Genomic DNA, 27,989 nt, shown 5'->3' with positions numbered 1-27,989 from the left:
CTCTGAGTCTTCCTCGGGGAACGTGTGCGGGCACAGAGATGGGGACGGGGCAGGCTCTGACCCCCAGGCCAAACCAAAGCTCCCACGCTGTCCATTCACAGCCATGCCTTCCCCTCGAACAAAACAGAAAGTACGAAACAAGGCTGCCTTTTAATTGCTATCAGATATTCGGATATCCCGTCTGACGTCAGCAAGGCCCCCGCGCCCGGCCGGAACCCGCAGGGATGGAGCAGCCCTGCCGCCTGACTGCACCGAAGGGCTGGGGCAGGGTCGCTGTGCCTCTCGGCCTCCTTGCTGCCACCGTCTCTGAGCCTCGGGGTGCCTGGTGCACCATCTCCTCTTCGGGTCAGCCCAGCCTCTGGCGGCCCTCGGAAGGAGGGGAGGCAGGGGTCGGGGGGTGAGCCGGAGGCGGGGGTCCTGTCACGCACACATGCAGACTTGCCCTGTGTTGGCTTCGTTTGTTCTCCTCCTTTGCTAAAATGATCAGATAGTCCCGTGAAGCAGCTGCCAGCCAGGTGGACAGGGCAGCGGTGCTGGGATGCTGCCCGTCAGCTCCTTGGGCGTCCTGAGGCCCTGCCCTACTTCTGTATCTGGAACAGGAAGAGCCGCAGGTTGATGTTCTTGGCGGCCAGCAGCTTGTTGCACTCCACGGAGTCAATGATGGGCAGTGGCACGTAGTCCGTCTCGTTGCTCTCGTTGGTGAAGACGAAGTGGTAGATGACAGGGCTGATCCTCACGTCATCGTAGGGGCCCTTGAGCAGCAGGAAGGAGCACTCCAGTGGTGCTGTGACCTTGCTCTTGAGGAGGAGCTGAAAGGACAGCGTACGCTTGCACGACAGGTTGGGGTTGCGCTCCGAGTCATTGACGCGAGCCTTCAGGACCCACGTCTGGTTCAGCACTGTGAACCTGGGTGTCTCGTAGTACAGGCGCGTGATGAAGTCATCTGTGCGGTACGGCCGGAACTGGACCTCTGTGGAGACAGACAGGGCCGGAAAGAGCCGGCTGTTAGTGTGGGCAGGGCTGGGCAGCAACGCCTTCCCTGACCAGGCCGAGGGCAGGCTCAGCCGGGGAGGAAGGCAACTTACCCGGGCACCGAGCTCTGCTTGTCACAAGCAAGCCAAACGCAACTATGGCAAATGGAGGCGCACACAAGCTTTGAGGGGAACAACTACAAACAGAATCAACATGGATTAGCTGGAGAGAGTCCAGAGGCTGCACGTGTCAGGCCACACCCCAGGCGTGCCCGACCCACGCTGGCCTCCCTCATCGCCCCGAGTCCCGGGTGTCCCCCAGGGCGGGGTAAGCAGACACACAGACAGGATGCGGTTCCGAGAACAAGTGCACTTTATTGGTTCTGATACAGAGGAGCTGCCAGAAAAGCCAGCAGGCGGCTGCGGCACCCAGCCCTGCCCGAGGGGAGCACCAGGTCCAAGGGCGCCAGGCCTGATCCGGAGCTGCCAGTCAGCAGGCAGCCCTGCCTGCATAGTCCTCTTGGGCAGCCCACAGCCTGTGGCCGGCAAGTCCCTCCGCGGAGGCGTGGGTTCCCAGGTGGCCAGTCTTTCCTGTATGAATGGGGCTTCCCACCTGGCCACGGCCGCAGCCACAGTGCCCCAGCCTGCCTAGACTCCATGAGACCCTGGTATCTCCAGGACAGCTAAGGCTGGTACTCACCACAGGCTGTGGCTGCCGCAGAGACCCCAGGCCCTCAGCCTCTCTGGCCTGCTTGGGCCCACATCCCGCTGGGCACAGTCCAGGCAGCAGGGCGAGACTGGCTGCCCATGACCGCCCTGCTTGCGCCACGCCTGGTGCTCTGAGCTGGCCGCCTGGTGTGGGCTGAGAGTAGAGGGACGGAGCTTCCTCCAGTGGCCCCAGTATCAACAGGTGCTTCTTGCTGTCCTCTGGGCCAGACTCTGGCCTGGCTCCTGCTCCCCGACATGTTCAAAGGCGGTGGCAGTGGCCCAGAGATCCAGTGTGCCTGCGCACGCATCCAGCCTGTGCGTCTGTGGGTGTCCACTCCCGGTTCTACAGTTTGAGTCGGGCACCCTCAGCTTGTTCTGGAGCCCTGTCCCTGCACGGCTTCGTGCCAGCCTTGAGAGGCCCACGGCTGGGGCAGTGACTGCCTGTAGGCAGGACCTCACTTGGCAGGGTGCTCTTCTCGCTCCAGGGTCCGAGGGGCAGGCCCCTAGCTCCCAGGCCCCCTGAGACCTGCTTGCTTTCTGGTTAGACCCTGACTGTCTTGAGGCTCTGGAGCCCCACAGTGAGATGCCACCTTGCGGGGGTGGTGAAGCCAGGGTGGGGAGGACAGGTGGGCGGGGCTGCCGTGAGAGCCACACAGGTGTGCACCTGGGGTCTGCCTCGGCCTCTCCTTCTGCTCAGTCTCCGGCCTCTCTTCTTGCCCGAGGTGTCCTCCTGTCCACCGGGAGCTTGTCCAGAGCCCAGCCGTCTGGTGCCGTCAGTGCCCAGTGCCCAGAGCCTGCTGCCCCCAGGCTCCTGGCTGCCAGCCCCCCACGCCCACACCTGTGTGGCATGCAGCAGGCGGCGGGGCGCCTCACCTGTGTAGCCGATCTTCTCGAAGCTGAGCAGGCTGAAGATGCTGTTGTACAGCTGCATCTCCTTGCGGTGGCTCTGGTCCATCCCATCTAGGATCTCCATCAGCTCGCTGCCTGTCTTGGTCGGGTGGGCACATGCAGCTTCGTGCACTGTCAGCTCGTGGAAGGGGCCGTGCCATGGGCAGCCGATGCGTTTGTACTTGCACTGGGTTACCCTGGGGGAGGCAGGCACATCACTCACAGCCTGAGCCCCCAACAGGCGGCTGCAACAAGCTGTCCTCCCACATGGCTTCCATCCAGCTAAGAACCCCTTCCTGCAGGACACACATAACTGTGAGCCCAGCCCCCAGGATGAAGTCAGAGTGGCAGTGTGTGGAGAGGAAGGAGACAGGCAGTTAACAGGGAGAGAGAGGGGAAGGAACAGTGCAAGCTTGAGCCCACACGCCCCGCACCGCGGCGTGGTTCTCTCCTCTGCTTGGCAGCGGCGGTCCTGTACAGCCTCACTGCAGGAGACTTGGTGGCTGCCTCCACTGGATGGGTAGCCATGGGCAGTGTAGCCTCACACCAAGCTCCCTGAGGTCCTGTGTTGGACACGCTGTCCTGGGCCCTTCAAGAGGCTCCCCCACAGCCACAAAGAGCGCTGGAAGGCTAGGCTCATGTCTGGGTAACAATTGGACGCAGAACCTGCCTGTTCTCATCCTGTGCAGGCACCGTCCCCCAGGGCCGTCGCTGGGCTACACAGGTGGCCTCCGAGGCCCAGGCAGCAGGGACGGCCAGACCCCCCTGCACAGGGCCCTGCTGCACCAGGGTGGGCTTCCAGCAGTCCTCAGCCCTGCCTGTGAGGCTGAACCCCTGACCCTCAGTTACCTGTCCTGGCATTCCTCTTTCTGGTGCCTCTCCAGGAGGGAGCGGGGAAACTGGCGCAGGCAGAAGCCACACTCTGAAGGCAGCTCGCTCACGGCTTTCTCCACAGCCAGGTTCCGGCAGCAGAGGCTCTTACTGATCTCACAACGACAATTGGGGCACGTGGCCTGCTCCTCCTTCAGCCGGGCATCTGCTAGTAGGTGGATAAAACAGCCAGCGCACATCAAGTGACCATTAGTACACTGCGAAGAAGGAAAGGGAGACGAAGCTCACAGACCTGCGGGCTTATGCTCGCACACACCCGCCCATGCCCGTCAGCTCTGGCCAGGTGTCCTGAGGGACTCCAGCTAGTGCAGAGGGGCGCATGTGCCTGTCCCGAGTCGTGCTGGAGTGTGGTGAACACTGAGAGCTGCTCAGGAGAGACAGGCAGAGCCAGCTTGGGTTCTTGCAGAGATTAGAGGTCCTAAGGGCAAGGCCTCATCAGCTCACAGAGGCGACAGCTCGCCCTGGCAGTGATGGGTGCAGCCACCTGAGGCTTAGAGCCAGGCTTTTCCCTTAGGGACCAGCGACTGCCCTGACTCCCCTACAGGTCCAGAGTTTGGGAGCCCTCCAGAAACGCTGGGCTCTTGGCCAACACTGTCAGGTGGGGAGCGGACACGGCTCCCACACTGGGGCAGGCATGTTCTCTAGGTCTTCAGAAAGGCCATTCATCCTGGGTTGAGAGGATCTGGCTCAGAGAGGTCCTGAGAGGACCAGCCTAGCCTGGCCCTTCTATTCCAGCCCTCCCCAGGGAGCCCAGGTGAGAGGAGGCAGCTGTCCCCCCATCCAGGGAGGTCGGCTACCTGCAGAGGCCTCCTCAGAGCTGGAAGGCAGGAGCCAAGCTGGCCCAGGACAAGGGCAGGTGAGCACACGGGGAGTGCCTGGGGAGTGCGAGTGGGAGTGGGGGCTCTGAGTGGGTGCCCAGCCTGCTGGGGTAACCAGGGCTGGCAGGAGCAGGGCACCTCCCGCTGGGCTCCCTGCCTGTGTGGGCTCCCAGCACGGCCAGTGGCCCATCCTGGCTCTCACTCCCTCAACATAAGCCTCGAGCGTCCACTTGGTGCCACTGAGAGACACTCAGCAAGCTGCGGTCCCAGCCCGTAGGGGCTCCCAGCATGGGAGGCGGGAAGCCCAAACCAGAACCAAGAGGTCCAAGAGCAAACAAAGCCTTTTGTACCTGAGCAGACACAGCTCCCACAGCCCTGGCTGGAGTGGGGTGTGCAGGCTGAGGCATTCCAGGGCCAGACAGGAGTGACAGGGATGTGATGTGCCTCCCACCTAAAGACTCACAACTCACTGAAGGGAGCAGTCAGCAGAGTTGCTCCTGTCCTGATGCCTCTCCAGCAGCTGGCCCAGGCTTGCCAGCCATGCAAACCTCCAGAAAGCCACTGGGCCACCGGCTTCCTTTGGGACCTGGGACCCTCTTGAGAATGGGATGTGGTGCAGCAGAGGGGCCTGCCCAGGCCCAGCCTCTCTACAAGGTGTGTGTCAGGGAGGGGACACTCACAGGGCCCTGCCTGGTGGTGCTGGGAGGCCACCCCTGCACATGTGGGGCCCTGGTAAGCCTGAGCTGCCATCCTGTTGCTTCAGCGGCCTGTGCACCCCAAGCTAAGGAGCGGCCAGATGCTGGGGCTGTTTGCTCAGCACCTGTGAACCAGGCCTAAGGTCTGCTGAGTCAAAGGACCTACATGTGGAGAACCGACAGTGGGGACAAAGCCCTTTTTCATGGAATCCACCTCCACATGACCACCACCCATTACCTGCATTCAATTCTCAAGTTCTCAGTTTGGTTAAAAATTAAAATGACAGGCAGTGGCTCATACCTGTAACCCCAGCTCTTTGGAAGGCCGAGGCAGGCAGGTCACCTGAGGTCAGGAGTTCAAGACCAGCCTGGCCAACATGGTGAAACCCCGTCTCTACTAAAAATACAAAAATTAACCAGGCGTGGTGGTGCATGCCTATAATCTCAGCTTCTCGGGAGGCTGAGGCAAGAGAATGGCGTGAACCCGGGAGGCGGAGGTTGCAGTGAGCCGAGATGGCGCCACTGCACTGCAGCCGGGGAGACAGAGTGAGACTCTGTCTCATAAATAAATAAATAAATAATTAAAACATACACAGCTGCCTGAGTCTGGCTCTGATTGGGTGGGGACAAGCTGAGGCCTGCCCCAGGAGAAGGTGTGAAAATCCACCAGCTAAGTCCAGGGGTCAGCGGTGGGTGGACTCTGGGCAGGAGTGGGCACAGACGCTGTTGAAGCAGCTGTCCCACGGGAGGCACAGACCAAAGGCCCACACCACTGCCTTCTCACAGCCCCCCACCCTGGAGGCGTACCACTCCATGTGGCCAGCTCTAGACACCTGATGAGACTGCCCGCGTCCCCTGGACGAGGTTCTGGGCCCAGCTCTGCACGTGCAGTGTGTCCTGAGCACAGGCACAACGGTACTCTTCTTGGCTGTGGCCCAGCCCCCAAGGGAGTTCCAGGCAGGGCTGGAGCACCTGATCCCACCCACTAAGGCCATCTGGCCTCTCTTCCTGGCTCTGGATAGCCCAGGAAGATTCGAGGTGGAGTCCTGGACCCTCCCAAGGGAGCACTGAAGCTACTGAGCACATCACCACTTACCTCCCAGCACTGCCAGCCTCTCCCCCGAAAGCTACCCCAGCTCCTGGGCCAGTCCCTGGCCATAGGCCTCATTCCTTTGGGGCCTCTAGACCCCAGCATGGGCTCAGTCAATTCCATACCATGGGGAGGCAGCAGTGGCCCTGCCCTCCTCTGGCTCCCTCTGGGCCTCTGAGAGGAACTGCAAGCTCTGAGGAGACACAGGGCCACTGCCCCTTCAGCCGCAATGGTGCCTGCCACTCAAGTCAGAACACAGGGAGTCCCTAAGGTTCCCTGGACCACACTGGCCCAGCAGCCAAGGGACACAGCCACACCCACCCCCAGACCCTCCTCACTGGTCAAGGGACACCCTCCAGGTGCACGGCCCGGGCCCGACCAACACTCAGCCCAGGAGGTCTGTCCACAGCAGGACGGTCACCCGTCACAAGCTCCAGAGCCTTCCCCACCATCTGGGTCCCCTCAGCCCCTGAGCAAGACTCTGGCTCCAAACCAAGGCCAGGCCACAGGCAGCTGCATCCTTGGCCCTGGCAGCATCTGGTCAGATGCACCTGATTCTGACTTGTGCCCACCACCTGACAGAAGCTGGGCCCTGGAGGGCTCCACACGGTCCAGGGGATGGCATGGGGCAAGGCCCCCAAGAGCCCAGGCACCTTCAAGAGCAGCTGCTGCAGCACCCAGGCCAGGCCACCTCTCACTACCAGCCAAGAAGACTCCACGGGAGGCGAGAGGAGGGAATCCCACACTCCCCCACAACCAAGGATGACATCATGGGGATGACATCACTGGGGTGATGTCACATGGGAAATAACATCACGGGGTGACATCATGGGAGACTGACATCACGGGGGGACTGACATCACAGAAACATGACATCACAGGGGAATGGCATTATGGGGGTGACATCACAGAATGATATCACATAGATGACATCAAAGGGGGATGACATCGTGGCAGGCTGACATCATGGGGTTGACATCAGAGGGAGTATTGGCATCAGAGGGGTGGTATTGTGGGGAACTGACATGATGGGGGGACTGACATGGGGGATGACATCATAGGGGTGATATCACAGGGGATGGCAACATGTGACATCACAGGAATGTCACATGGGGGAAATGATGTCACGGGGTGACACTGCAGGTAATGCTACCACGAGGGAATGACATTACAGTGGACTGTCATCACAGGGTAATAACATCACAGGGCCTCCTGGCCCCTCCTAGGGCAGATGTGGGCTTGAAGCCACAGTGCTGGGCTCAGACCCCAGCCCACAGGTCACCAGTAGTATGACCCTGGGCTCTCCTCTTGGGGCCTCAGTTTCCTCACGTGCACAGGTGATGAGTATAGGACCAGCTTCATTCTGTGCTGATGAGGTGGGATGGGACAGGGTGGCACTGCCCCACACCCAGCAGGCACAGAGGAAGTATCACCACCTTGGGCAGCCATGGCGGAGCTGCTGGGGCTGCCAACCCCAGGAGCCAGACCCCAGGCCCCTCTGCAGATGCTGATACACACAGGTGGCCCAGAAATGGCCATTTGCACCTGCATCCTCAGGACAGCACCCAGCCCTCCCCCCTGCCAGCTACAGGCAGCTCATGCAGACCCAGGATCTCCACTTGAGCTACTTCTTCCCTGGGGTTAAAGGGGAGCTGGATGGGCTAAACAGGCTCAAGAAGGAGCCCTGACCCTGTCCCCCAGCCAAGGGCCCCGACTTTCTGGTGGTCCCAAGGTCCCTATGGTCAGCTGGCCTCGTAGGAACCTTTTCGAGCCTGGACTGCATGGGTCTCTCAGACCCTGGGGACCCCCTGTTTTCCACTGGAGGATGGCATAGTGCCCAGGCCCATGCGAGCAGTGCCCTCACTCACCTAGGGCTCAGGGACCCACCGGCCCTTGACAGAGGTCGTCAGAGCCAAAATGCAGCCAAAGGGCTTCCCTGTGGCACAAACCACAAAAGCGCTGCTCAGCCAGTTGGAGGTCCCCCTTCCTCTGCCATCTGCATGCAGGCCCCACCAGGGCCAGTGGTGCTTCAGGACACACCCCACATGCTCGGCCCCTGACCTCCTGGATCAAACATGGGTCTGAGAGGGACCGGCACATTGTCCAAGGCCACACAGCTGGTTAAGTGTGAAGCCAGGACTCAAACCCTCTGCCCAGGCTGGATTTGAAATCCCTCAACTGCTACTGCTGTCAGACCTCAAACGGGGGCCAGTCAATACCCAGAGTCAGGCTCACATTCAGAACAAGGCTGCTTAGATCTAAAAGTAACTCAAATGATAACCACCACAGAAAATAAAAATTCTCAATTGGCCAGATTCCAGAACCTCTTCCTTGCTCCTGTGAGTTTTAAATACCTAAGCAGACATAGTTACAAAGATCTTTCTTTTCTGCCACCTTCCTCACCGCAAAGAGCAAGTCAGCTGCAGTCCCGTACTGCTGCCCAGGAGACTGGGGAACAGGGGCCCGAAGTTCCTTGGACATGTGGATGGTGACTCCATCCCCACAGGACTGTGCACTGTTGGACTGGCTGGGGCTGTGGGGCTCAGGCAGAGAGGAGTCATCTCTGCTTCCTGGGCTGTTATCAATGGGACCGTCAAGATGTGGTAGAGACATGGGCGCTACAGGCGGGAGGGCAGGTGCATACACCAACCCACCCACAGGACAGAGTGGACACACCCTGGTCAGATGGGGCAGGAGAGGATCCTTGTAGCAAGGAGAGAAAATCTCAAAGTGGGAGCGCTGCCTCTGTCGGGCCCAAGAGGTGGGCAGGGGGAGGGAGAGGACACCTCAGGCAGGAGGGCACGGGAGTGGCGGGGCACTGTGCAGGGCTGAGTTACAGGGAGCGGCTGGAACACATCTGAGAGGCCTCAGCCCGGTCCTTACACGAGAGTGAGCTTGTTTTCGCCTTAAGAATGCCCCAAGAGGGGTGGGAACAATGTGCAGTCCCTTCCTCCAGGTGCCAGCACCAAGGCCCAGGGTCTCAGCTGACATCAGCAGGAAGGGTCAGGGCCAGGTCGGTCTTATGCAGGACCACACTGGGCCTCATCTGAAGGGCCAAATCAGAGGGAGAGAAGTCAGGGATGAGGTTGCGGCTGCAACGTCCCGGGCACTAGTGAGGCTGTGTCTTCCCAGAGGAGGTGCCCCATGGGCAGAGGTGCCAACAGGCCACACTGCCCTCAGGCCACAGAGCAGGGAGCCAGCAGGAGCCACCCGACCACCTGCTCGGCCTGAATAGTCCAGAAACTCCTGCACGGGTGTCCCTGCTGGCCCTGCTAGCCCTCTTGCCACCCACCTGAGACTCCAGAAGGTGGCTGTACACCTTGTCAGGCCAGTCACCCAGGACACATCCAACACCCACACAGAGAACATCAAAGCTGGGTCTTGCTGTACCGGCTGCAGCCCCAACCTGACGTGACGCAGGACTCGGCGGTGGCAGAAACCGTTTGCACGAGGGCCTCAGTCTGATACCCAAGCAGGTTTCCCAGCCTGCGAGGCATCATCGTGCAGGCACAGGCCTGTGGGTCAGCCGGCCCTGCAGGCCCAAGGGCTCAGACCTGGGGCACCACCCGAGGCTTCCCTGCCAGCACTGGTGGCATCTGGTATCTGGATGACAAGCTCTCGAGTTACTGAGGACCCAGCCAACTCCAGAGGCCCATGGGATTGTCCCCCACAGCCCCAGTGCCAGGCACAACACACAAGGTTCAGCATGGATACTCCCATCTTCATCTCACCAGAGTTGGGGACTGTCTGAGTCAGCCCCCAGCTTGGCTGGTGCCCACCCTGAGCCATGTGTTCTGCTGGGGTCAGGAAAAGCATTGTAGCAGGAACAGAGAGTAGAACCTGCTGCATTCCTGACACTGGCTGGCTCGAGACAGCCAATCAACACAGTCACCAAGGAAGGCTAGTAGAATATGGCAGACTGAGCCCAAGCTGGGGTGATGGCCAGCATGGGCCCAACCAGGGACACACAGAAGGCAGCATGTAGAGGCCCACACCATCTGTGCCCAGATTCTCCAGGGAGCAGAGCAGGCAGGAGTCCAGGTCTCCAGGTCTGTGTTGACCTTCCGGGGGCGCCACTCACAGCAGAGGGCCACCCCCCGGAGGTGTTCTCAGCAGCATTCGGGGAGGCCAGTGCCCACAGCACTCCTCGCTCAGCTGCTCTGTTCCCAGGGAAGTCACTGAGCAGAGCCCTCAGGCCAGGGAGGGCCACCAGCCAGGGCAGCCCCAGTGCCTTTGGTCTCCATTACACCTGCTCAGCTCCCTGCCTCTGGCCGCCCAGGGCAGAACTCTGCTCCGCACAGTGCAGGCCGGTTTGAACCAGCCAGGCTAAGGCCTGGTCACCAGGAGCTCCGGTCAGAAGCAGAGCCATCACTCTGTGTTGGGCCAGCCTAGCTGGGAGACAGAGTACACCAGGGACCAGTATCATGTGGCCCATCATCACCAGGTCCAGCTGCAGCTCCAGCCCACCCACCAGTGGGGAGACAAGGAGAATTCTCTGTTCCCCTGTGACCTCACACCATTGGCTTGGCTTGTTGGAGTCTCCCTCGAGATCCAAGAAAAAAAGAGTTCTGGCCGCGTACAGTGGCCTGTAATCCCAGCACTTTGGGAGGCTGAGGCGGGCGGATCACCCAAGGTCAGGAGTTCGAGACCAGCCTGGCCAACATGGCGAAACCCTGTCTCTACTAAAAAATACAAAAATAGCCGGGCATGGTGGCAGGTGCCTGTGACCCCAGCTACTCGGGAGGCGGAGGTAGGGAGAACTGCTTTAACCCGGGAGACGGAGGTTACAGTGAGCCGCGATTGTGCCACTTCACTCCAGCCTGGGTGACAGAGAGAGACTCCGTCTCAAATAAAGGAGAGTTCTTCCACCTGGGAGGATCGAAGGTTGTGAGCCAGGAAAAGGGAGCTGGAGAGTGGGCACATCTTGGAAGCCAAGGTACTGCCAAAGCCAAGAAGTAACTGCTAACTCGGAGCCAGTGGCTCTGAAAAGTGCTCCCCTAGCTGGTCCTGGTGCCTGACACCCAGGAAGGTGGGTGAGAGCCAGCGATCTCTCCCTACCCAGGCACACTGGGATCCTCCCAATAAGGTCATGCCAGAGCAAGGACTTGGAGATCCAGAGTTTGGGGAAATGGTAACCCAGACTAGCCCTACACCACCTGTTACAAAAGTAGCTCCTCATCCAGGCCCCTAGTTTAAACACAAGCAGGGAAACGAGGCCCCGTTAGCTACTTTACTTCCAGCTCCTGTAAGCGTAAAGAAAGCTGACAGGGAACCTGCTTCATTTCTCACAAGGACTGGGGAGTTGAAAGGAGGGGAAGACACAGGGAAGGTGGGGACACTGTACTCTGCCTCTGCATGTCAACCAGTTTGTCCCTGCTACCTGGGAAGGGTCATGTCAAACCCACCTGGACCAGGTACCCTCTCCAACAGCCCTAGATTGCTTAAGGGCTGAGTCCAACTGCCATGTGGATGTGAAGATGGGGGAGGAGGGGTGGGCCGGCCTCCTGGAGCACTGGCTGCCTGGGAAGCCTGGCCTGGCCTGGCCTGGGTGAGGTGGGCAGGAGCCTAGCATGGGGCATGGCAGGTCCAGGTGGATGCGGGGTTTGCCTGGGCCTGGAAAAGGTACCCAGACTGTGGGGCTTGTTGCAAATGGTTCATCCCGACAAGCAGCAATCCCCTCTCCCTACTGTTCTTCAAGATGAAGTGGAAATGGACAAAGTGAAAGGATTTTTCCACCCAGGAAGGTAGAAAAGATGTCCACAGGATGTTCAGGAGTGGAGGGACAAGCTCGGGGGTGTGGCTGTCAGAAGAATGGGGAAGGAGCTCTGGAGCACAGGACTCTGAGCCCAGGGAGCTTGGGACCGGGTGGGTTGAGGGGAGCAGTTGTGGGGTAAGGGTCAGTTTGAAGGTGTGGGTTGGAGGAGTTGAGGGGACCGTGGGGAAGTCTAGAAAAGAGAAGGGAGAAGTAATCGGAAGACAAGCGATTGAGATCGGGAATTAACGTGGATCAGAAAACAGAAAAGGGGGGTCCCGAGCTGAAAATAAAGCCCCGAGAGGAAGACAACGAGGAGCTTCAGAGCAGGCGCTGGAGCCCCGCTGGGCGAGGAAGTGGCTGTAAGGGCCGGAGACAGTTCCTGGCCGCCGGGCCCCGCGGGCCTGGCCTCCAAGGAGACGCGGATCCTGGGGCCCAGCAGCGGGGGCTGCAGCCCCGGGCTGGGCCGGGTCGGGGTCGGCCGGCGGCCCTACCTGGTACACGGAGGCCTTGGGCAGGTCCAGGCACACGGTGCAGCACAGCACCGAGTAGAGCCGCTCCTCCAGTTTCCCGCTGCCGGCCGCCGCCGCCGCCGCCGCCGCCTCGGCCGCCTCGGCTGCCCGCAGCCGCTTCTTGGGCGGCGCGTCGGGGTCGCCGGCCGCCTCCTGCAGCTGTAGCTGCCGGGCGCCCGCCAAGCCCGCCTCGTCCGGGAGCCCAGGCCCCGCCGCCTCGCCCAGCGCCGCCGCCGCCGCCTGCCCGGCGGCCGCCCCGGGCCCGGCTCCGACCCCGACCCCGACCCCGGCCGGCACAGCGCCCGCGGGCCCCGCGGCCGGGACGCCCCCGCCGGCCTCCTCGGCGCCGGACATAGCGACCGGCCGGCCCGGCGGGCGGATGCCGGCGCGCTCCCGCGACTAGAAGTTAAGGGTGCCGCGCGCTCCCGCCGCTCTCCCGCCGCCGCCGCCGCGACCCCGCAGCCCCGCTCCCTGCGCCGCCGCCTCAGTGGGCCCGGCCCGCGCGTCGCCCCGCAGGAGCTGCGGCCACCGACCCCGGCACGGCCGCCATCTTTGTTTTCGCTGTGCGCTTCCCCCCGCCCCGCCGCCACCACCCCCTCGTCTTCCCCGTCACGTGAGCTCCGCGCGGGGCCAATGGCAGCGCCGCTTGGGGCGAGAAAGCGCAGGGGTCAGAGCCAATGGGAGTGCGAGGGCCTCCAAGGGCCCGCCCCTGCAGGAGGTGGGCGGGGAGGGGGCGGGGCCCGCGAGAGTCGCGGAGGGACGCTCACCTGGGGGCAGGGAGGCCCACGCGAGCTGCGGCGCCGGCGCAGCACCCACGCTCCACGAGCCAGCGGCAGCTGCCGACCCCTACGGCGGCGTGTGCCTGCGTCTTTGTCCCCCAAGACTCAGGCTCGTGTGGTAGGGGCTCTCGCCCGGCTACCCGCAGGGGAAGGGCACAAATGAAAATCCCCGCGGGCTACCCATCTCTGTCGGGTGCGGGACCCCTTAGGTCTTCACAGTAGCAAGCGGAGAGACTTCCGGGAGAGGGGACTCCAGACCCCTAATCCACCGGAATCTAATCCTCTGCTAGTCCGAAACCCCATCCTAACCCTGGGGTTGGAGGCTGAAGGGGTCCACCGAGGAAAACGAAGGTCTTAGGGAGTAGGGCTGGCTTCCATAGGCCGGAGGTACACAGGAGGGCGAATCAACTCTGGGAAGGATGTGCGTTTCTTCAAACGGCTGTGGTACAGCCCTCCCCTGACTCCACCCTACCCGTCAGTTATTGAAGGTCACTGCCCCAGAGGACCACCTGCAGGCCAGGCCAGGATATCTGGAACTCCACCATGTCCCAGGAGAGTAAGGGCCTAGGGCTGTCTTCTCAGCCCAGAGGTCTTCCTGACAATGGTCGAAAGGAGGCCCGGCTGCGTGAGGCCCCATCCTAGTTCCAGTACATACCCTATCAGGGTAACCGGCTGCTGCCCTGAGGGGCCTTAGGAAGCTCACTGAAGGATCCCTCAATCCCTCTCAAAAATGGGCAGATTCCATATTCCTGCAAAATTCCTAATATTTATTGGAGTCTAGGCCTCTTCTCTGGATCCACAACCATGTCCAGCCCAGAATCAGGTCCCCCAAACGTGTTTGGGACCCTGTCCCTTTCATTCTGGTCTACGCAAGTCCCCACACGTGGCCAAAGGACAGCACCCAGACTCTGCTCCTGACCAGTCAGTGTGCAGCAAGCCCACTTCAGTGGGCAGGAGAGTCTACCTCCAGGGGAGAAGGCGCCAGGAGCAGGCAGGTGAGAGGGAGTGTTCAGCAGGGCAGAAACCCTGCCTTGCTGTATCCAACTGTCATTCCCACTGCAGGCGCTGTGTATGCAGGGCCCGGCAGTAAGCCCAGCTGCCTGCAGCCAGGGCCCAGCGACAGACATCCTCCTTCGGTAGCAGCAGCAGCCTGTCCTCCTCCAGCCGGCTCAGGAGGCCTGCCACACCCAGCATCGTCCCCCCCCACATCCCATAAGTGTTGGCCGTGAAGACAGCTACAATGAGGATGGTCACTGCGACCACCAACAGCATTGCCTGACCAGCCACAGAGCGGCCCTCAGGGCTGAGGTGGCCGCCAGCCACTGCTAGCACCATGCCTCCTCCCAGGAGCAGGTTGGCAGAGGAGCGGTCCCCATTCACCCAGTGGAAATCGAAGGCCAGAAGGGGCAGGCCGATGACGGTGGCCACCCAGGCTCCAGCAAGACAGTCTTCATGTGTGCTCAGCCCTGGGGCCAGCATGATGGTGGCAGCCAAGACCTGGAGCAGGAAGCCAGCAGCAGCCCCTCGACTTGCCTGTCAACACAGGGAAGGGAGAACACGTGGGAAAAAGAGGCCGGGGCCACCCTTTTAAACAGGAAAGGGTTTTGGGCTTCCATGGAGACCTGATCTTAGATGCACTTCCCACCAACCTCTCCCTAATTCAGGAAAGTAGGTCCTTCGGGTTTGGGAGGTATGGGGATGCGCCCCCGCTCAGCCCCAGTGTACTCACCTGGGCTGTGCTCACGGCTGCGTGCAGAGACACCACTCCCAGCACCAGATGGGACAGGGCTGTGCTCCACTCGGCCCCCGGCCTGGGGGCCATGGCACCTCAGGCGGTAGTAAGTATGAGGACGCAGATAGGAGATATTCAACTTTGGAGAAAAAAGTGCGAAGCCAGCGACCTGGAGCCCTAAGCGCGGCACTCTAGTACGCCCAGGTTCCAGGGCCCCATTACTGGATGTTAGAAGAGGTTCAGTCTTAGATTTCCCGGATCCCTGAGGCCACTGCACACACCTGTGGAAAATAAGAACCTAATTCAGCTGGGAAACGGGGGAAAACGACTCGGTCTAGGTTGGGGGTACGTGAGCCGTGGGGCCCTGGAGCCCAAGTGGGAGTGCCAGGCTTGGGGAAGAGAGAGCGGCGGGGCGCCGCAGGCCCATGCGGCGGCCTCGGCCTGCTCCCTGCGCTCCGGGAGGCGCCGTTCTGGGAGCCCACGTCCAGGAGGAGCGATGGCGCAGGCCTCCGGGCGGCCGGCCGTGCGCAGTTACCGGCCTGCGCAGTCCCAACGCAGCGGCGAGCGAGAGGCCCGAGCCTGACCAACGCACCGCCCACCGCCGTGGGCCCTGATTCTTCTGCCAGGCTTCCGGGTGCGGGAGCGAGCGCGGTCGGGAACCTCCACCAGCGAGAGGAGCGGAGGCTAGAGCGGCCGGGCGGGGCTAGAGCAGCTGGGGGGCGGGGCCTGGGGGGCCGGTTGGAGGCCATAGGAGCGGGTGGGGTCGGGAGGAGCTCGGGGACCAGAAAACGCTGTTTGGGTGGGTGGGTGGGCTTAGTGGTTTGGAAGCAGCTTGATGAGGGGAGAAGGGCCGGGGCGGGGCTGCGAGGGGCGGGGTCTGGGCGGGGCTGCGAGGGGAGGGTGTCTAGGCGGGGCTGAGGGGAACAAGATGTAGGCGAGGCTGAGAGCTGCGGGTCTGAGAGGGGAGGGGGCCTGGGTGGGGCGGGGCCTGGGCCCCTATGCGATGGGGTCTGGGCGGGGCTGCGAGGGGGCGGGGTCTGGGCGGGGCTGCGAGATGAGGGGTCTGGGCCAGACTGAGAGGGGCCGAGAAGGGAGGGGCCTGGGCAAGGCTGCAAGGGGCGGGGTTTGGGCGGGGCTGCGAGGAGAGGGGGGCCTGGGCGGGGCTGAGATGGGCGGGGCTCCGGGGAGGGGAAGGTGAACACCCGCGTGTTGAAGGCTCTCCGAAACCGGAGCGGTGGGGGACTATGCGGAGGGCGGGAGAAATTCCGAGGGGAGGGTCGCGGGAGCCGTGGGCACTCTCAGCCCGGTGTCCGCGGTGTAAGGGTTGGGGCGCGCGGCGCGGCGCCGTGAGAAGCGGCGGGTCTCCAGGTGCGGCCGCGGGCACCTGTTTCTGAGACCCCTGTCTCCGCGCTCGCCCTCCAGCCGTGGGAGCCGGGCCGTGGGGGCGGCCGTCGCGAGCATGCGCACCGGCACTGCGGCGGGCGGGCGCCGAGTCTGGGCGCGGGGACGCGGGGCGGCGCGAAGCGGGGCCCTCTGCCGCCCCGCGCTCCCATGTACGCCTTTTACTCGTTGCTCATCTACATCTTCTACAGCCTCTTTCGCAGGGATGGTGGCGCCGCGGCGGCCGCGGAGCCCGGGGACCCCGCCCAGGTGAGCGGGGCTGGCCGCGCAGCCCGTCGTCCCCCGCCGCCTGCCCCACCCCCACGCCGAGGTTCCCGGGGCGAGGGCGGGCACGAGGCGCGGGGCGACGGGGTCGTGCCGAGGACCGTCGGCTCGGCTCCGGTGCTGGAAGCGTAGATTTCGGCCCCAATCCTCCGGCCCGGTTCGCGGAGGGAAAGGGCCAGCAGGTTGCTTGCCCCCTCGTCAGGGGCGCCCCTGCTCCCTCCCTAGAGAGCCCGCAAGCCCCGGGGTCGCCGGCGGCCAGACCTGCCCGCGCCAGAGCTGTGGACCGAGCTGACCGGCCTGATCGGTAGGTGCGGGCTGGGAGCCCCGCTGTGCGAGGGCGGTGCCGGGACCTCCCTGGGAGGGGCGGAGGCCTGGCTCCAGCACGTGACCCGAAATGCCTCCCGCTCTCCTCCATGACCGGCAGGCAGCTCCGAGCCTGAAGATGGGTCGGAAAGCGGAGCCGAGGGCCGCGCGGCAGCGGTGTCCCTGGAGGAGGCCCTCCTGCGCCTCGCCGAGTTCCTCTCCGTCCAGCTGGGGGCGGAAGAGAGCTGCGGGAGCCCGGCCGACCTGGGCCAGGTGAGCGCGGCGAAGGGGCTGCTGGCAGCTGCCACCTGCGCAGGCCTTCCTGGCTCTCACAGCCCTGCTCCGATTCTTATCTCCTTCGCAGTCTGGCGAGGTCCCCCCACTGTTGACAGTGACCAGTCAGCTCTTGGCCCTTCTGGCATGGCTTCGGAGCCCCAGGGGGAGGCAGGCCCTGCTCCAGGGGACTCAGCCAGCACCTCGGGTCCGGCCCCCCACTCCAGATGGTGAGTAAAGGGCAGTAGCTTGAAGACGGACTCTGGAGGGAGCAAATCTTAGTAGAACCTGGGCGGCCTGGAGTTCGGGGTCCTGTTCCGGAGGATTTGGACCAGAGACCTCTTTCTTCAGTGCTAACTGGGCCCACCCTACTCCAGGATCCACATCCCAAGAAGAAAGCCCTTCCCACCTCGGCGCAGTCCCAGGCGAGCCACTGGGGGATGAGGCCCAGGGACAGCAGCCCCTCCAGTTGGAGGACGACCAGAGAGAGTGGCAGCGGCTGGAGCAGCTCATCCTGGGACAGGTGAGGCCTCAGGAGCCAGAAGGGATCAGGGGCTGGGGCGCCAGAAAAACGAGGTCCACCCTGTCTCTCGTACTTCTCCCCAGCTGGAGGAGCTGAAGCAGCAGCTGGAACAGCAGGAGGAGGAGCTGGGTCGACTGCGCCTGGGCGTGGTGAGGCTGCGGGGAGGTGGGGGGAGGACCTGGCAGGGCTGGGCATGGAAGGGGGTGCTTCAGGTGAGTACCGAGGCTTCCTCTCCACCAGGGGGCGACAGACTCAGAGAAAAGGGTTCAGCATCTCACCCTGGAGAATGAGGCCCTGAAGCAGAGCCTGAGCCTCATGCGGGACCTTCTGCTGCACTGGGGTCCCGGCCCCCCCACCAGGGCTCCGCAGGTACCCTGCTCCCGAGCTGCAGCCGTTCCTGCAGCCTGGGGCTCCTGCACACCTGGCATGCAGCCACAGTGCCCCAGCCTCCTTGGGACCTCCTGGGATGGTCTGTGCAGGGCAGCCCCATCAGGGTGGCTGATGCCTGTGGGAGGATCCCCTCTCTCCGGGGCCCCTATGAGTGGCTGATCCCAGGAGAGCAGAGGAACCGTGGGAAGGAGCTCTGCGTGGAGTTGGGAGGCATGGATTCACAGCCAGCTCTGCCCACCTCTTGACTTGACTTTCCCATCTGTGAAATGGTACCGCAGACCGTCCCTCTCTGAGTCCCTCCTGGCCCCCACCCTCCCGCAGGAGGAGGCGGAGGCATTGGTGGAGCTCCAGGGCCGGCTTCAGGAGGCCCAGGACACCACAGAAGCCCTCCGAGCCCAGGTGGGCATGGGGCCCAGGGATCTGTGGCTCGGGGGTGAGGAGGGCTGGGGTACTGGGAGGGGCTTATCTGAGGCAGGGCCTGGTAAGTGCCTGTTTCCTCAGTGACAGGGGTGGGGTTGGGCGGGGCAGCTGGGGGTGCAGGAGGTGCAGCTGCAGGGCCTTCAAGGGGCCCTCCAGCAGCTCCAGCAGGAGACGGAGCAGAACTGCAGGCGCGAGTTACTGCAGATGCATGGGCAGCTGGCAGGTAAGGGCTGGGGCTCGGGCTCACGGGAAGCCCTGGAGGCTGGGCCTTCCCTTCCAACAGACTTCCCTCTCCAGGACTTCGGGCACGGATGGCCAGCCTGCGTCAGGGCTGCGGCGACCTCCGAGGATTGGTCAGCACCTTTACCCAGAGCTGCCAGGGTTCGCTGAGTGAGGCCCGGGGCCAGGTCAGGACCCCTCATCGCCTAGCCCCTCCTCTCTGGGCACCCTATTCACTGTTCTTTTGACGGGGGTGCTCCTGGGGAGTTGGCTGTACTAATAAGTGGGGCTCTGGAACCCAAACAGCTTCTGTGTGACCCAGGGTGGGAATTCACTTCTGGGCTTTGTTTTCATCATATGCATACTTGGTTGACAGTAAACTCTTAAAGCATTGCCTAGAAGCACGGAGGAGACGGATGATGTGGTGTCTCTGTCTGTCATTTCTGGGCTTTATCCTGGGGTTACTGAATTGATGTCCCCAGGGGCCCAGAGCCACTGAAAGTTGTGGCTCAGCACAGTTGGGTGGCCCTGTGGGGGCTCCTTGCTGCTCTCAGGACCCTCCCACCCCCCACTTCCGCAGCTCCTTGGCTGACCCCTTGCCTTCTGTACATCCCTGTTCCCTCAGGTGTCCTGGGCCTTGGGGGCACTGTCATCTGGAGGGCCTGGCACTCAGCTCCCTGAGGGGCAGCAAGGGCCCCCAGCCGGATGCCCAGGGCGGCTGCCAGAACTCAAGGGTATGGCAGGCTTGGGAGCCCAGGGGGGTAGGGAGGGTGGCTGGAGGAAGTGCAGCCTCTCTGTGCTTTAGGGTCTGCAAGGCACCTTGCTGACCTGATCCCCACTGCAGGAAATATCCGTGTGCTGTGTCGACTGAGGCCAGGGACATCCTCCAGCCTCGTGAGCGTGGAGCCTGGCCCAGGGGGCACCGTCACCACCTGCTACCGGGGGCGCCATCGTCGATTCCGCCTAGACTGGGTCTTCCCTCCAGACGCCAGCCAGGAGGAGGTGACAGCCTGTCTTTGCAACCATTCTGACCCTTTCTCAGAGTCCCCTGAAGAGCAGGAGAGGCTCCAGTTTCCCGTTCCCAGTCTAGCTGTCCACCTGGAGGAGGGACGGTGGCTGGGAAAGGGAACTGAGGGGGCTGGGAAGCAGGGCAGGCAGGAGGGAAAGGGAACTGAGGGGGCTGGGAAGCAGGGCAGGCAGCCCAGCTTGGTGCCTCCTCCTCCCAGGCTTCACTACCTGTCCACTCCCCTTTGCTGGGGTCCAGGGTCTTCCCAGCTATGAGGGCCCCTCATTGCTTTGTGGCCCCAAGGCCGGCGGTGGGTGGTGGGGGCCGTGGGTGAGCAGACAGGCTTCTAGTCTTACTCCGCCCTGCCTGGATCCCACTCTTCTTCCCTACCCTTTTCCTGCCAGACACCTGTGGAAAAGCAGGGGCTCCAGCCCCAGCCCACCCCACCTTCACACACATCTTCATCTGCACGTGCCCTTTGCTGCTAGAGCTCCCATAGCTGAGGAGATGGCAGCTCAGAGCCAGGGGAGACTAGGTAAGGGGTAGAATGGCAGCGACTCACGCCCAGGCTGCCTGCCTGCCAGCCTCACAGGGACAGGGTGACGACTGCCCTGCAGTGGCCAGGGTCACCCTGATTCCCTCTTTTCCAACCGCTTATCTCTTCATCCCACATATCCCTCTGGCCTTAGCCCCACCCCAAACTGCAGCCCTGCATGGGGCATGCCTTGTGCACTGTCCTCTGCACAGCCGTCCTGGACAAGGCCCTCTAATGCAATGTGTCTGAACCTAAGGCATCTGTGGACAAGCCCTCACTTGTGCTCCCGTTTCTGCAGTGGTGCCATGATGTGCTCCTGAATGTCATCCACAGTGCCACCTCCATCCCATCATGGAATCTCAGTAACCCCACAGAACACAGAATTCTAGATTCTAGCCTCGTGGCTGTCTTCAAACAGAGCTGACAGCCCACCCTGTTACCAGTGACCTTCTGGGCATAAAAGCCAGCCATGTTGTTGTCCAAAAGACTGTTGGTGTCTAGTGCCAACGGGGTGAATGTCCCAACCCTGTGTCTCTCTCGGCACCTGTCTGTGCCTGGGCTTCCGCAGGCCTGGCTGGCCACCATCCTCCGTATCTGCAGGCCCTTCCTGGGGTCACACTTTGTGAGCCAAGTACTGCCGTGGCCCTCTAGGTGCACTGCCACGAGCGTTCACAGCAGGTGCCACTGCAGCCCTTACCTCTCAGGGGAAACAGGCACAGGAAGGCCAATGAGTAAACTCCAATCATACCCGGGTTTGAACCGAGCAGTCCCGCCCCAACATCTGGGCTTTTTTTTTTCTGAGATGGAATCTCAGTCTGTTACCCAGGCTAGAGTACAGTGGTGTGATCTCAGCTCACTGCAACCTCCACTCCTGGGTTCAAGCAATTCTCCTGTTTCAGCCTCCCAAGTAGCTGGGATTACAGGTGTGTGCCACCATGCCCGACTAATTTTTGTATTTTTAGGAGAGACGGGGTTTCACCATGTTTGTCAGGCTGGTCTCAAACTCCTGACCTTGTGATCTGCCTGCCTCGGCCTCCCAAAGTGCTGGGCTTACAGGTGTGAGCCACCTCGCCCAGCCCATCTGGGCTCTTTTAAATATTTTTTAAAATTTATACTATATATACATATATACATATATATATATTTGACAGAGTCACACTTTGTCATCAGGTTAGAGTGCAGTGGCGCAATCTCAGCTCGCTACAACCTCTGCTTCCCAGGCTCAAGAGATCCTCCCACCTCAGCCTCCCGAGAAGCTGGGACCACAGATGTGCAACACCATGCCTGGCTGATTTTTTTTGTAGTTTTTGTAGAGACGGGGTTTTACCATGTTGCCTAGGCTGATCTCAAACTCCGGAGCTCAAGTGATCCACCCGCCTCGGACTCCCAAAATGCTGGGATTTATTTTTCTTTTTTCCACGTTGGCTTCCACATTAGGGACACCACACCTACGCTCTTAACTGCTGTCCCTAGGCCTCCTACGCGGTCTTCAGGACTCCAGAGCCTCTGCATAGGCTGTTCCCTCTTCTCATCCGTCTTTTCCCTTCTTTGCCTGGCAAATTCTTGCAAGCACCACCTTCTCTAGGGAGACAGAGGGTCTCTGTAGGACACACCCTCCCCCATGGTCTCTTAGAGCCATCCTCCCTGGGTACTAGGCTCTGCTTACACCTGCCTTCATGGCACTCCCCACCCCACCAAATAGGTCATAAACAGGCAATGTGGGGAGGACTCAAAACACATTCTCCCGCCTCCCCCCAGGTCTTCAGAGAGCTGGAACCTGCAGTGCTGTCCTGCCTCCGAGGCTATAGCGTCTGCATCTTCACCTATGGCCAGACAGGAACCGGGAAGACCTACAGCATGGAGGTGGGACACAGCCCACGCCCGGTGGGAGAGGCCCCAGGGGCCCTGCATGACTTGGATGTGAGCCCGATGTGTACCCCACCCCATCCTCAGGGCCCTCCTGAGGACCCTGGCATAGTTCCTAGGGCGCTGCAGTCGCTGTTCCGGGAGATGGGGGCCGGCAGGCAGCACCGGGTGACACTCAGTATGGTGGAGATCTACAATGAGGCTGTCAGGTGGGCTACTCCACCAGGGAGGCCTTCTCCCCACCCCTGGCCCAGGGCCCTTCCGGGTTTCCAGAGAACTCTGGAACCAAGACCTTCCCCTTTCTCACCAGGGACCTCCTTGCCCCAGGGCCCCCCGAGCGTCTGGCCGTGAGGCAGGGCCCTGAAGGCCAGGGCGGGATCCAGGTGGCTGGCCTCACCCACTGGGACGTGCCCAACCTGGAGACACTGCACCAGGTAGGGCTGCTCCGCCTCCGGAGACCCTGTCCTTTCCTTCCAGTCGGGGGCGGGAACCCCGCACCTGACCAGCCCTGTCCCTCCGCCTTCCAGATGCTGAAACTGGGGAGGAGCAACCGGGCCACCGCCGCCACCGCCATGAACCAGCGCAGCTCCCGCTCGCACGCCCTGGTCACGCTGACGCTGCGCGCGGCGACTCCACCGCGCGCTCCAGGCACCGCAGGTACCACGGCCGGTGCCTGAGCCCTGCGGAGTCACCAGCGCACCCGAGGCCCGGCCTTCCCCCATGTCGGGCTCGCTCGCCCCTCTAGGCACGCTGCACCTGGTGGACCTGGCGGGATCCGAGCGCGCACGGAAGGCAGGGGCGGCTGGCCCGCCGCGGGGAGACCCAGACGGCGCCCGGCGCCTGCGGGAAGCCCAGACCATAAACCGCTCGCTGCTGGCGCTGGGAGGCGTGATGGCCGCACTGCGGGCCCACCGGCCGCACGTGCCCTTCCGGGACTCGCAGCTCACACGCCTGCTGCAGCCGGCCCTGGGCCCCGGCACCACTGCGGTGCTGCTGCTGCAGGTGGGCGCCAGGGCGGCGCAGGCGCGGGGCGGGTGTGTGCCTGCCGGTCGCCGCCCACCCGGGCCCGCCCACCCGCGCCTCTTGCCTACAGATCTCCACGCGGCCGGAGGACCTCGGGGAGACAGTCTGCTCACTCAAGTTCGCCGAGCGAGTGGGTCAAGTGGAGCTGGGGCCAGCCCGGCGCCGCAGGGTCCCGCGCTCCTCCGGGACGCCCTCCTCCCTCAGTACCGACACTCCGCTCACCGGGACCCCCTGCACCCCTACGCCGTCCCCTGGCAGCCCTCCATGCCCCAGTCCTGACAACGGCTCGGGCTCGGCCCTCACGCCCGGAGAGGGCCTGCCCCTGTAGTCCTGAGTGGCGTCCCTGCCCATGGGGTCTCGGGCCAGGTCTCTGCTGGCAGAGGCGGTAGTAAAGTCCCTGTACCCCCATCTTCCAGGGCACAAGCTCCTTAGCCTCTTTGGATCCATTGCCCCGGAACTCCCAGAGTCACCCCTCCACCTCCGCAACCAGTGAAGTGTGTTGTGCCTGGTGAAGTGATCACCCCCCCGCCCCCCAGTCCTGCATCAGGCCACAGGTCTCAGCTTCCTCCTTATCACCATTTGCTGTTATCACAGCACACAGCAGGGAATCCCAGGCGTCCCCCGGCCAAGTGGTTACCCGAGTCACCACTCCTGACCCAAAAATCAGGCATGGCATTAAAACGTTGCAAATTCCTTTACTGTTATCCTCCCCACCACTGGACAATGTAGGGTGCAGTCTTTACTCCCTAACCCCTTTCCCGAAAAAGGTGCTACCTCCTTCCCAGACAGATGAGAGAGGGCAGGACTTCAGGCTGGACCCACCATAGGGCTCTCCCTCCCCCAGCCTGGAGCACAGGAGGGGAGGTGATGGATGGGTAGTGGGCTGAGAAGAGGGGACTAGGAAGGGCTATTCCAGGCTCAGCCCTGCCCCTCCAGCCTTGCCTCTGAGTGTAGGAGAGACAGAGGCATGACTGACCAGGGTGAGGGTTGTGCCCAGCTGGGCCATGGCCATGCCTGGGGTAGTCCAATAAACACCGTGGACTCCCAGCAAGGTTACTGCCTGGTGTTTCGAGGCTGCTGTGGTCGCAGACACCCACCTGGCCTTGGCTCCCTGTCAACAAGCTGGGGGTGGGAGCGGGAGGGAGGAGGGGCCCATGTCTTACTGGCCTCACAGGCTGCACCAGGAGAGCAGCCAGCCTGGGCCAGGGGCCGCCAGGTCCCGAGGGTGGCTGACCCAAACATCGTAGATACTTTTGTTGGGTGGCACCCCCTGGAAGAGAGCATCTAGATCCCAGAGCAGCCCTGGGGGCCCTCGGGTTTCAGGGGCCATCCCCCAGTAGGCAGGGCTGTTTGATGGTGGGCATTGGGGACAGGAGGTGGGTGGTGGTGCCAAGGGCATTACCACATTGGGAGTGTAGATAGGCAAGTAGGAAGTGGGCAGCTGCCCCCAGAGGGAGGCCCTGTGTCCCCCGCTGGACAGCCCCCCAGGAACTGAGGTGCCCTGCAGTAAGTGGAGAGGCCAGGCCCTAGGCTCTGGGGAGAGGGTCGAGGGCCTGATGTCTCCCCCCTGCAAAGTCTCCCCCTCCACTCTCGTGGGGCCAGGAAGAGGGCAGAGGGACCACAGAGACCTCTCAGAAGAGGGCAGGGGTGGGGTGGGCACTGCCTCCTCCCCACTGTTCCCTGTGCCTACAGGAACTGGGCTGCTCTGTGGAGCTAGCCCCGGCCAGGGTGCCCCCTCCCCAGACCCCCCTAACAGGGACTTGATGCTGAAGCCCTCACTGGGTGGCGGCGGGGGACTGGGCGGCCGGTACGGCCGGCCGTGCAGCACGTAGGGGCCCAGGTCCTTGGCGAAGGCTCCGCGCGCACCTCCCTTCTGCCAGCGCCGGCACAGGGCCGTGTTCTGCAGCCTTAGCGCCTCTGCTGGGATCAGGCTCACGTCGACCGCCCAGAAGTTGCCCTTGGCCTGGGGCTTTGCAGGGTCCTTGGGCACCTGGGTGTGGGGGTCAGACATGGGTGGGGCTGCCCAACCTCGGATGCTCAGGACTTCCGCGCGCGCCCCGCCCCCGGGCTCCGACCCTGGCCTGCCCCACCTTGCGGAAGCATCGGTTGGAGGAAAGGTTGTGGCGAATGGAGTCTTTCCAGCCCTCGTAGTCTTCCCTGAAGAAGGGGAACACGGCCTGGACCTGACGGATGATCTGAAACCGCCAGGCGGCCGGCCGGCGCCGTGAGCCCAGACGGGGAGAGTGTAGCGCCCCACCCCTCCCCCACTACCGGGCTCAGGGGCGCGCGGTGCCGGCCCCTGCTCGCCCCGAAGAAGAACATTTCTGCGCGGAAGGGCGACAGAGGGGGCAAGGGGCTCCCGGAGAAGGGTCGTGCCTTGAGGCCCTCAGCTCTCAGGACTGGTCCCACTGGCATACCTGGGTGGGCTAGGAAGGTGTGGGGGTTAGGGTTTGAGCCTGGAAGTGGGTGGGGAACGAGTCAGGGGAAAGAGAGAGTGGGGGCCGGGGCCCTCTCACCTGGGCCAGCTTCAGTCTGCGGGAGGGTGCGGCCTGAATCACCAAGGCGATCATGGCCAAGTAGGTGTAGGGGGGCTTGTCATGTCGCAGGTACCTCTTCTTCCTCCTCTTGGGGGGCTGGGAGGGCGACTCTGCCTCTGGGGGCCCCAGGCGGGAGCCGCTGCAGGGCCCCATGCGGGACAGTAGACAGCGTGGGCAGGGGCCTGGCCGGGTGGAGGGTGCAGGGCAGTGGGGCAGTGTAGGAGGCAGGGCCGGGGCCTGAGGCCGGGCTGGGGCAGGCGGCTGGGGCCTTTATCATTCGGATGGAAGGGGGAGGGGAGGGAAGGGAGGAAGAGGCTGTGGGGGAGGGGAGCATGCCGAGGGCTGCCACAATTAGCAGGTTTTGGTTAATCTGGAAGGGAGGGGCAGAGAGGATTCTAGTGGGGGCTTCTCCTGAGGCCTCAGTCTCCACCCCTGAGCTACCTTTGGGTGGCCAGGCCCCGCTTCAAAGGGGCTGCGATGACCAATGGCTACTTTATCCCGTCTTCCCTGGCCAGGTTTCAGGACCCCATTTAACAGATGGGGGAGTAATTCGCCCATGCCAAGCTCCCAAGGAGTGGGGCATCCCTGGAGTTCTACACCTAGCAGCTAGTAGGCCCTGAACTATGGGGGCTGGATACCCACTCAGGACATGATCAGGTGGGCCTTCCTGGAGGAGAAGGCCATGAAGTCCCCACCCTAGGAACAAAAGGGGGACACATTGACTCAACTGATTTCTTGGGAGTTGCTTCAGGAGCCCAGGTGGACCCCTCACCTCCTCCTCCCTAGCCATCTCTCCTCACCAGCCAAGCAAGGCTGGTGTTACATACCCTGCCTCAAAGCCCAGGTTCTCCTCCCTTACAAGGTGCAAGTTTGCCCAAGAGGATAGCAGCTCTGGGAACTAGCAGGGGTGGTTGGTGCTGGCACCGGGCCAAGGGCTCCCAGACACATGGGGCCCAGGGATATGCTTTTGCCCTTCACTCTGAGAATTCAGCTTTTCTTGCATAGCCCCCACCATGATAACCTCAAAGGGCTGAAAATCTACAGCATATGGTGGGGTCCAGCACACCCCGAGGTGTGGAAGCAAGGGACAGGCAGCGAGTCTCCAAGAGGAGGAGGCCTGGGCTGCAAGGGGCCTTGTATGTGGGGTGCCACACTGCTCCTGCCCACCACACCCCTGGTCGGGTGGTGCCCCTTTTTCTTCTATCTCTGACTCTCCCCTCAGACCCTACGTGGTTTCCCTTAGGACCCCTGTTACCACATCGACTGCTGGGGCCCTCTCTGTTGTGTTCCCTAGGCTATGGCTGCACAGTCCTGTGCCTCATGAGGCTAATACTTGTGGCCTCCCACCCCACTCGGTCAGCAAGGCGTTGTTCTTTCCTACAAGTATTTGCTGCTGTTGTTTTGAGACAAGGTCTCACTCTGTTGCCCAGGCTGGAGTGCAGTGGTGCGATCTGGGCTCCGTGCGGCCTCCACCTCCCCGGTTAGGGCAATCCTCCCGCCTCAGCCTCCCAGGACTACAGGCGTATGCCATAGCGCCCGGCTAATTTCTTACTTTTTGGTAGGGACGCGGCCTCCCTATGTTGCTCAGGTTGGTTTACTGGGCTCGAGTGACTCACCGGCCTCGGCCTCCCCCCAAAGTGCTGGGATCACAGACGTGAGCCACCGCTCCAGGCCTTTCCCATAAACTTTTTGTTTGTTTGTTTGTTTTTTGAGACGGAGTTTCGCTCTGTCGCCCAGGCTGGAGTGCAGTGGCGCAATCTTGGCTCACTGCAAGCTCCGCCTCCCGGGTTCACGCCATTCTCCTACCTCAGCCTCCCGAGTAGCTGGGACTACAGGCGCCCACCACCACGCCCGGCTAATTTTTTTTTTGTAGTTTTGGTAGAGACGGGGTTTCACCGTGTTAGCCAGGATGGTCTCAATTTCCGACCTCGTGATCCGCCCGCCTGGGCCTCCCAAAGGACTGGGATTACAGGCGTGAGCCACCGCGCCCGGCCTCCCATAAGTTTTAAGGCACCCCCCTTTCCACTGGCACCTCCTTGGTGGGGCGCTGGAGGCTCCCCAAGTTCTGACCGCTCATCTCCGACGTCCCGGGCCCGACACCACCCCCAAAGCTGCCACTCATTCCGCTGGCGCCCGTCCCATTATCTACGATGACTCGGTTTTGTCCAGCATAAATCAATGACCACCGTCCCGGGAGCCCTGGAGTACTTTGAGCCCTTCGCGTCCCACCCGGGCCCCGAGGAGGTCCCAGCCGCGGAGGGCTCGCCCGGCCGCCCGCAGCTGTCCCAGTTGGCCCCCGCCCCCCGACCGTCCCTCCCAGGCCCCGCCCCCGACCGTCCCTCCCCAGGCTCCGCCCCCGACCGTCCCGCCCCAGGCTCCGCCCCCGGCTCCCA

At 62.6% G+C, this 27,989-nt stretch overlaps 4 protein-coding genes across 4 annotated transcripts in view; 1 reads left to right on the top strand and 3 right to left on the bottom strand.

Moving 5' to 3' along the window:
• The window catches only part of KIFC2 (kinesin family member C2), a 109,983-nt gene extending 85,877 nt beyond the window's left edge, over positions 1 to 24,106 (top strand). Inside the window, exons 2-19 of the mRNA XM_050800842.1 lie at positions 16,313 to 16,486; positions 16,727 to 16,805; positions 16,926 to 17,077; positions 17,169 to 17,307; positions 17,455 to 17,600; positions 17,684 to 17,749; positions 17,841 to 17,969; positions 18,312 to 18,389; positions 18,519 to 18,633; positions 18,708 to 18,817; positions 19,255 to 19,363; positions 19,474 to 19,631; positions 21,929 to 22,033; positions 22,124 to 22,245; positions 22,347 to 22,470; positions 22,564 to 22,693; positions 22,782 to 23,038; positions 23,130 to 24,106. Of these exons, the coding sequence (XP_050656799.1) occupies positions 16,388 to 16,486; positions 16,727 to 16,805; positions 16,926 to 17,077; positions 17,169 to 17,307; positions 17,455 to 17,600; positions 17,684 to 17,749; positions 17,841 to 17,969; positions 18,312 to 18,389; positions 18,519 to 18,633; positions 18,708 to 18,817; positions 19,255 to 19,363; positions 19,474 to 19,631; positions 21,929 to 22,033; positions 22,124 to 22,245; positions 22,347 to 22,470; positions 22,564 to 22,693; positions 22,782 to 23,038; positions 23,130 to 23,387 (2,376 nt within the window). The 5' untranslated portion in view covers positions 16,313 to 16,387 and the 3' untranslated portion in view covers positions 23,388 to 24,106. The remainder of the gene's footprint in view (positions 1 to 16,312; positions 16,487 to 16,726; positions 16,806 to 16,925; positions 17,078 to 17,168; positions 17,308 to 17,454; positions 17,601 to 17,683; positions 17,750 to 17,840; positions 17,970 to 18,311; positions 18,390 to 18,518; positions 18,634 to 18,707; positions 18,818 to 19,254; positions 19,364 to 19,473; positions 19,632 to 21,928; positions 22,034 to 22,123; positions 22,246 to 22,346; positions 22,471 to 22,563; positions 22,694 to 22,781; positions 23,039 to 23,129) is intronic.
• On the bottom strand, positions 132 to 12,679 carry ZFTRAF1 (zinc finger TRAF-type containing 1). The gene is made up of 4 exons (XM_050800944.1): positions 12,308 to 12,679; positions 3,417 to 3,655; positions 2,553 to 2,764; positions 132 to 970 (listed from the first exon to the last, which is right to left on the bottom strand). The coding sequence occupies exons 1-4, from the start codon at positions 12,677 to 12,679 to the stop codon at positions 579 to 581; spliced, it is 1,215 nt and encodes a 404-aa protein (XP_050656901.1). The 3' UTR covers positions 132 to 578.
• TMEM276 (transmembrane protein 276) lies at positions 13,851 to 15,566 on the bottom strand. The gene is made up of 2 exons (XM_050800992.1): positions 14,834 to 15,566; positions 13,851 to 14,637 (listed from the first exon to the last, which is right to left on the bottom strand). The coding sequence occupies exons 1-2, from the start codon at positions 14,924 to 14,926 to the stop codon at positions 14,152 to 14,154; spliced, it is 579 nt and encodes a 192-aa protein (XP_050656949.1). The 5' UTR covers positions 14,927 to 15,566; the 3' UTR covers positions 13,851 to 14,151.
• On the bottom strand, positions 23,735 to 27,729 carry FOXH1 (forkhead box H1). The gene is made up of 3 exons (XM_050801003.1): positions 25,576 to 27,729; positions 25,150 to 25,254; positions 23,735 to 25,049 (listed from the first exon to the last, which is right to left on the bottom strand). The coding sequence occupies exons 1-3, from the start codon at positions 25,747 to 25,749 to the stop codon at positions 24,228 to 24,230; spliced, it is 1,101 nt and encodes a 366-aa protein (XP_050656960.1). The 5' UTR covers positions 25,750 to 27,729; the 3' UTR covers positions 23,735 to 24,227.
• Between the last annotated feature and the right edge of the window lie 260 nt (positions 27,730 to 27,989).

Source organism: Macaca thibetana, chromosome 8, assembly GCF_024542745.1.
Source record: "Macaca thibetana thibetana isolate TM-01 chromosome 8, ASM2454274v1, whole genome shotgun sequence".
Lineage (NCBI taxonomy): Eukaryota > Metazoa > Chordata > Mammalia > Primates > Cercopithecidae > Macaca > Macaca thibetana.
This window is presented reverse-complemented; position numbering and strand designations above follow the sequence as displayed.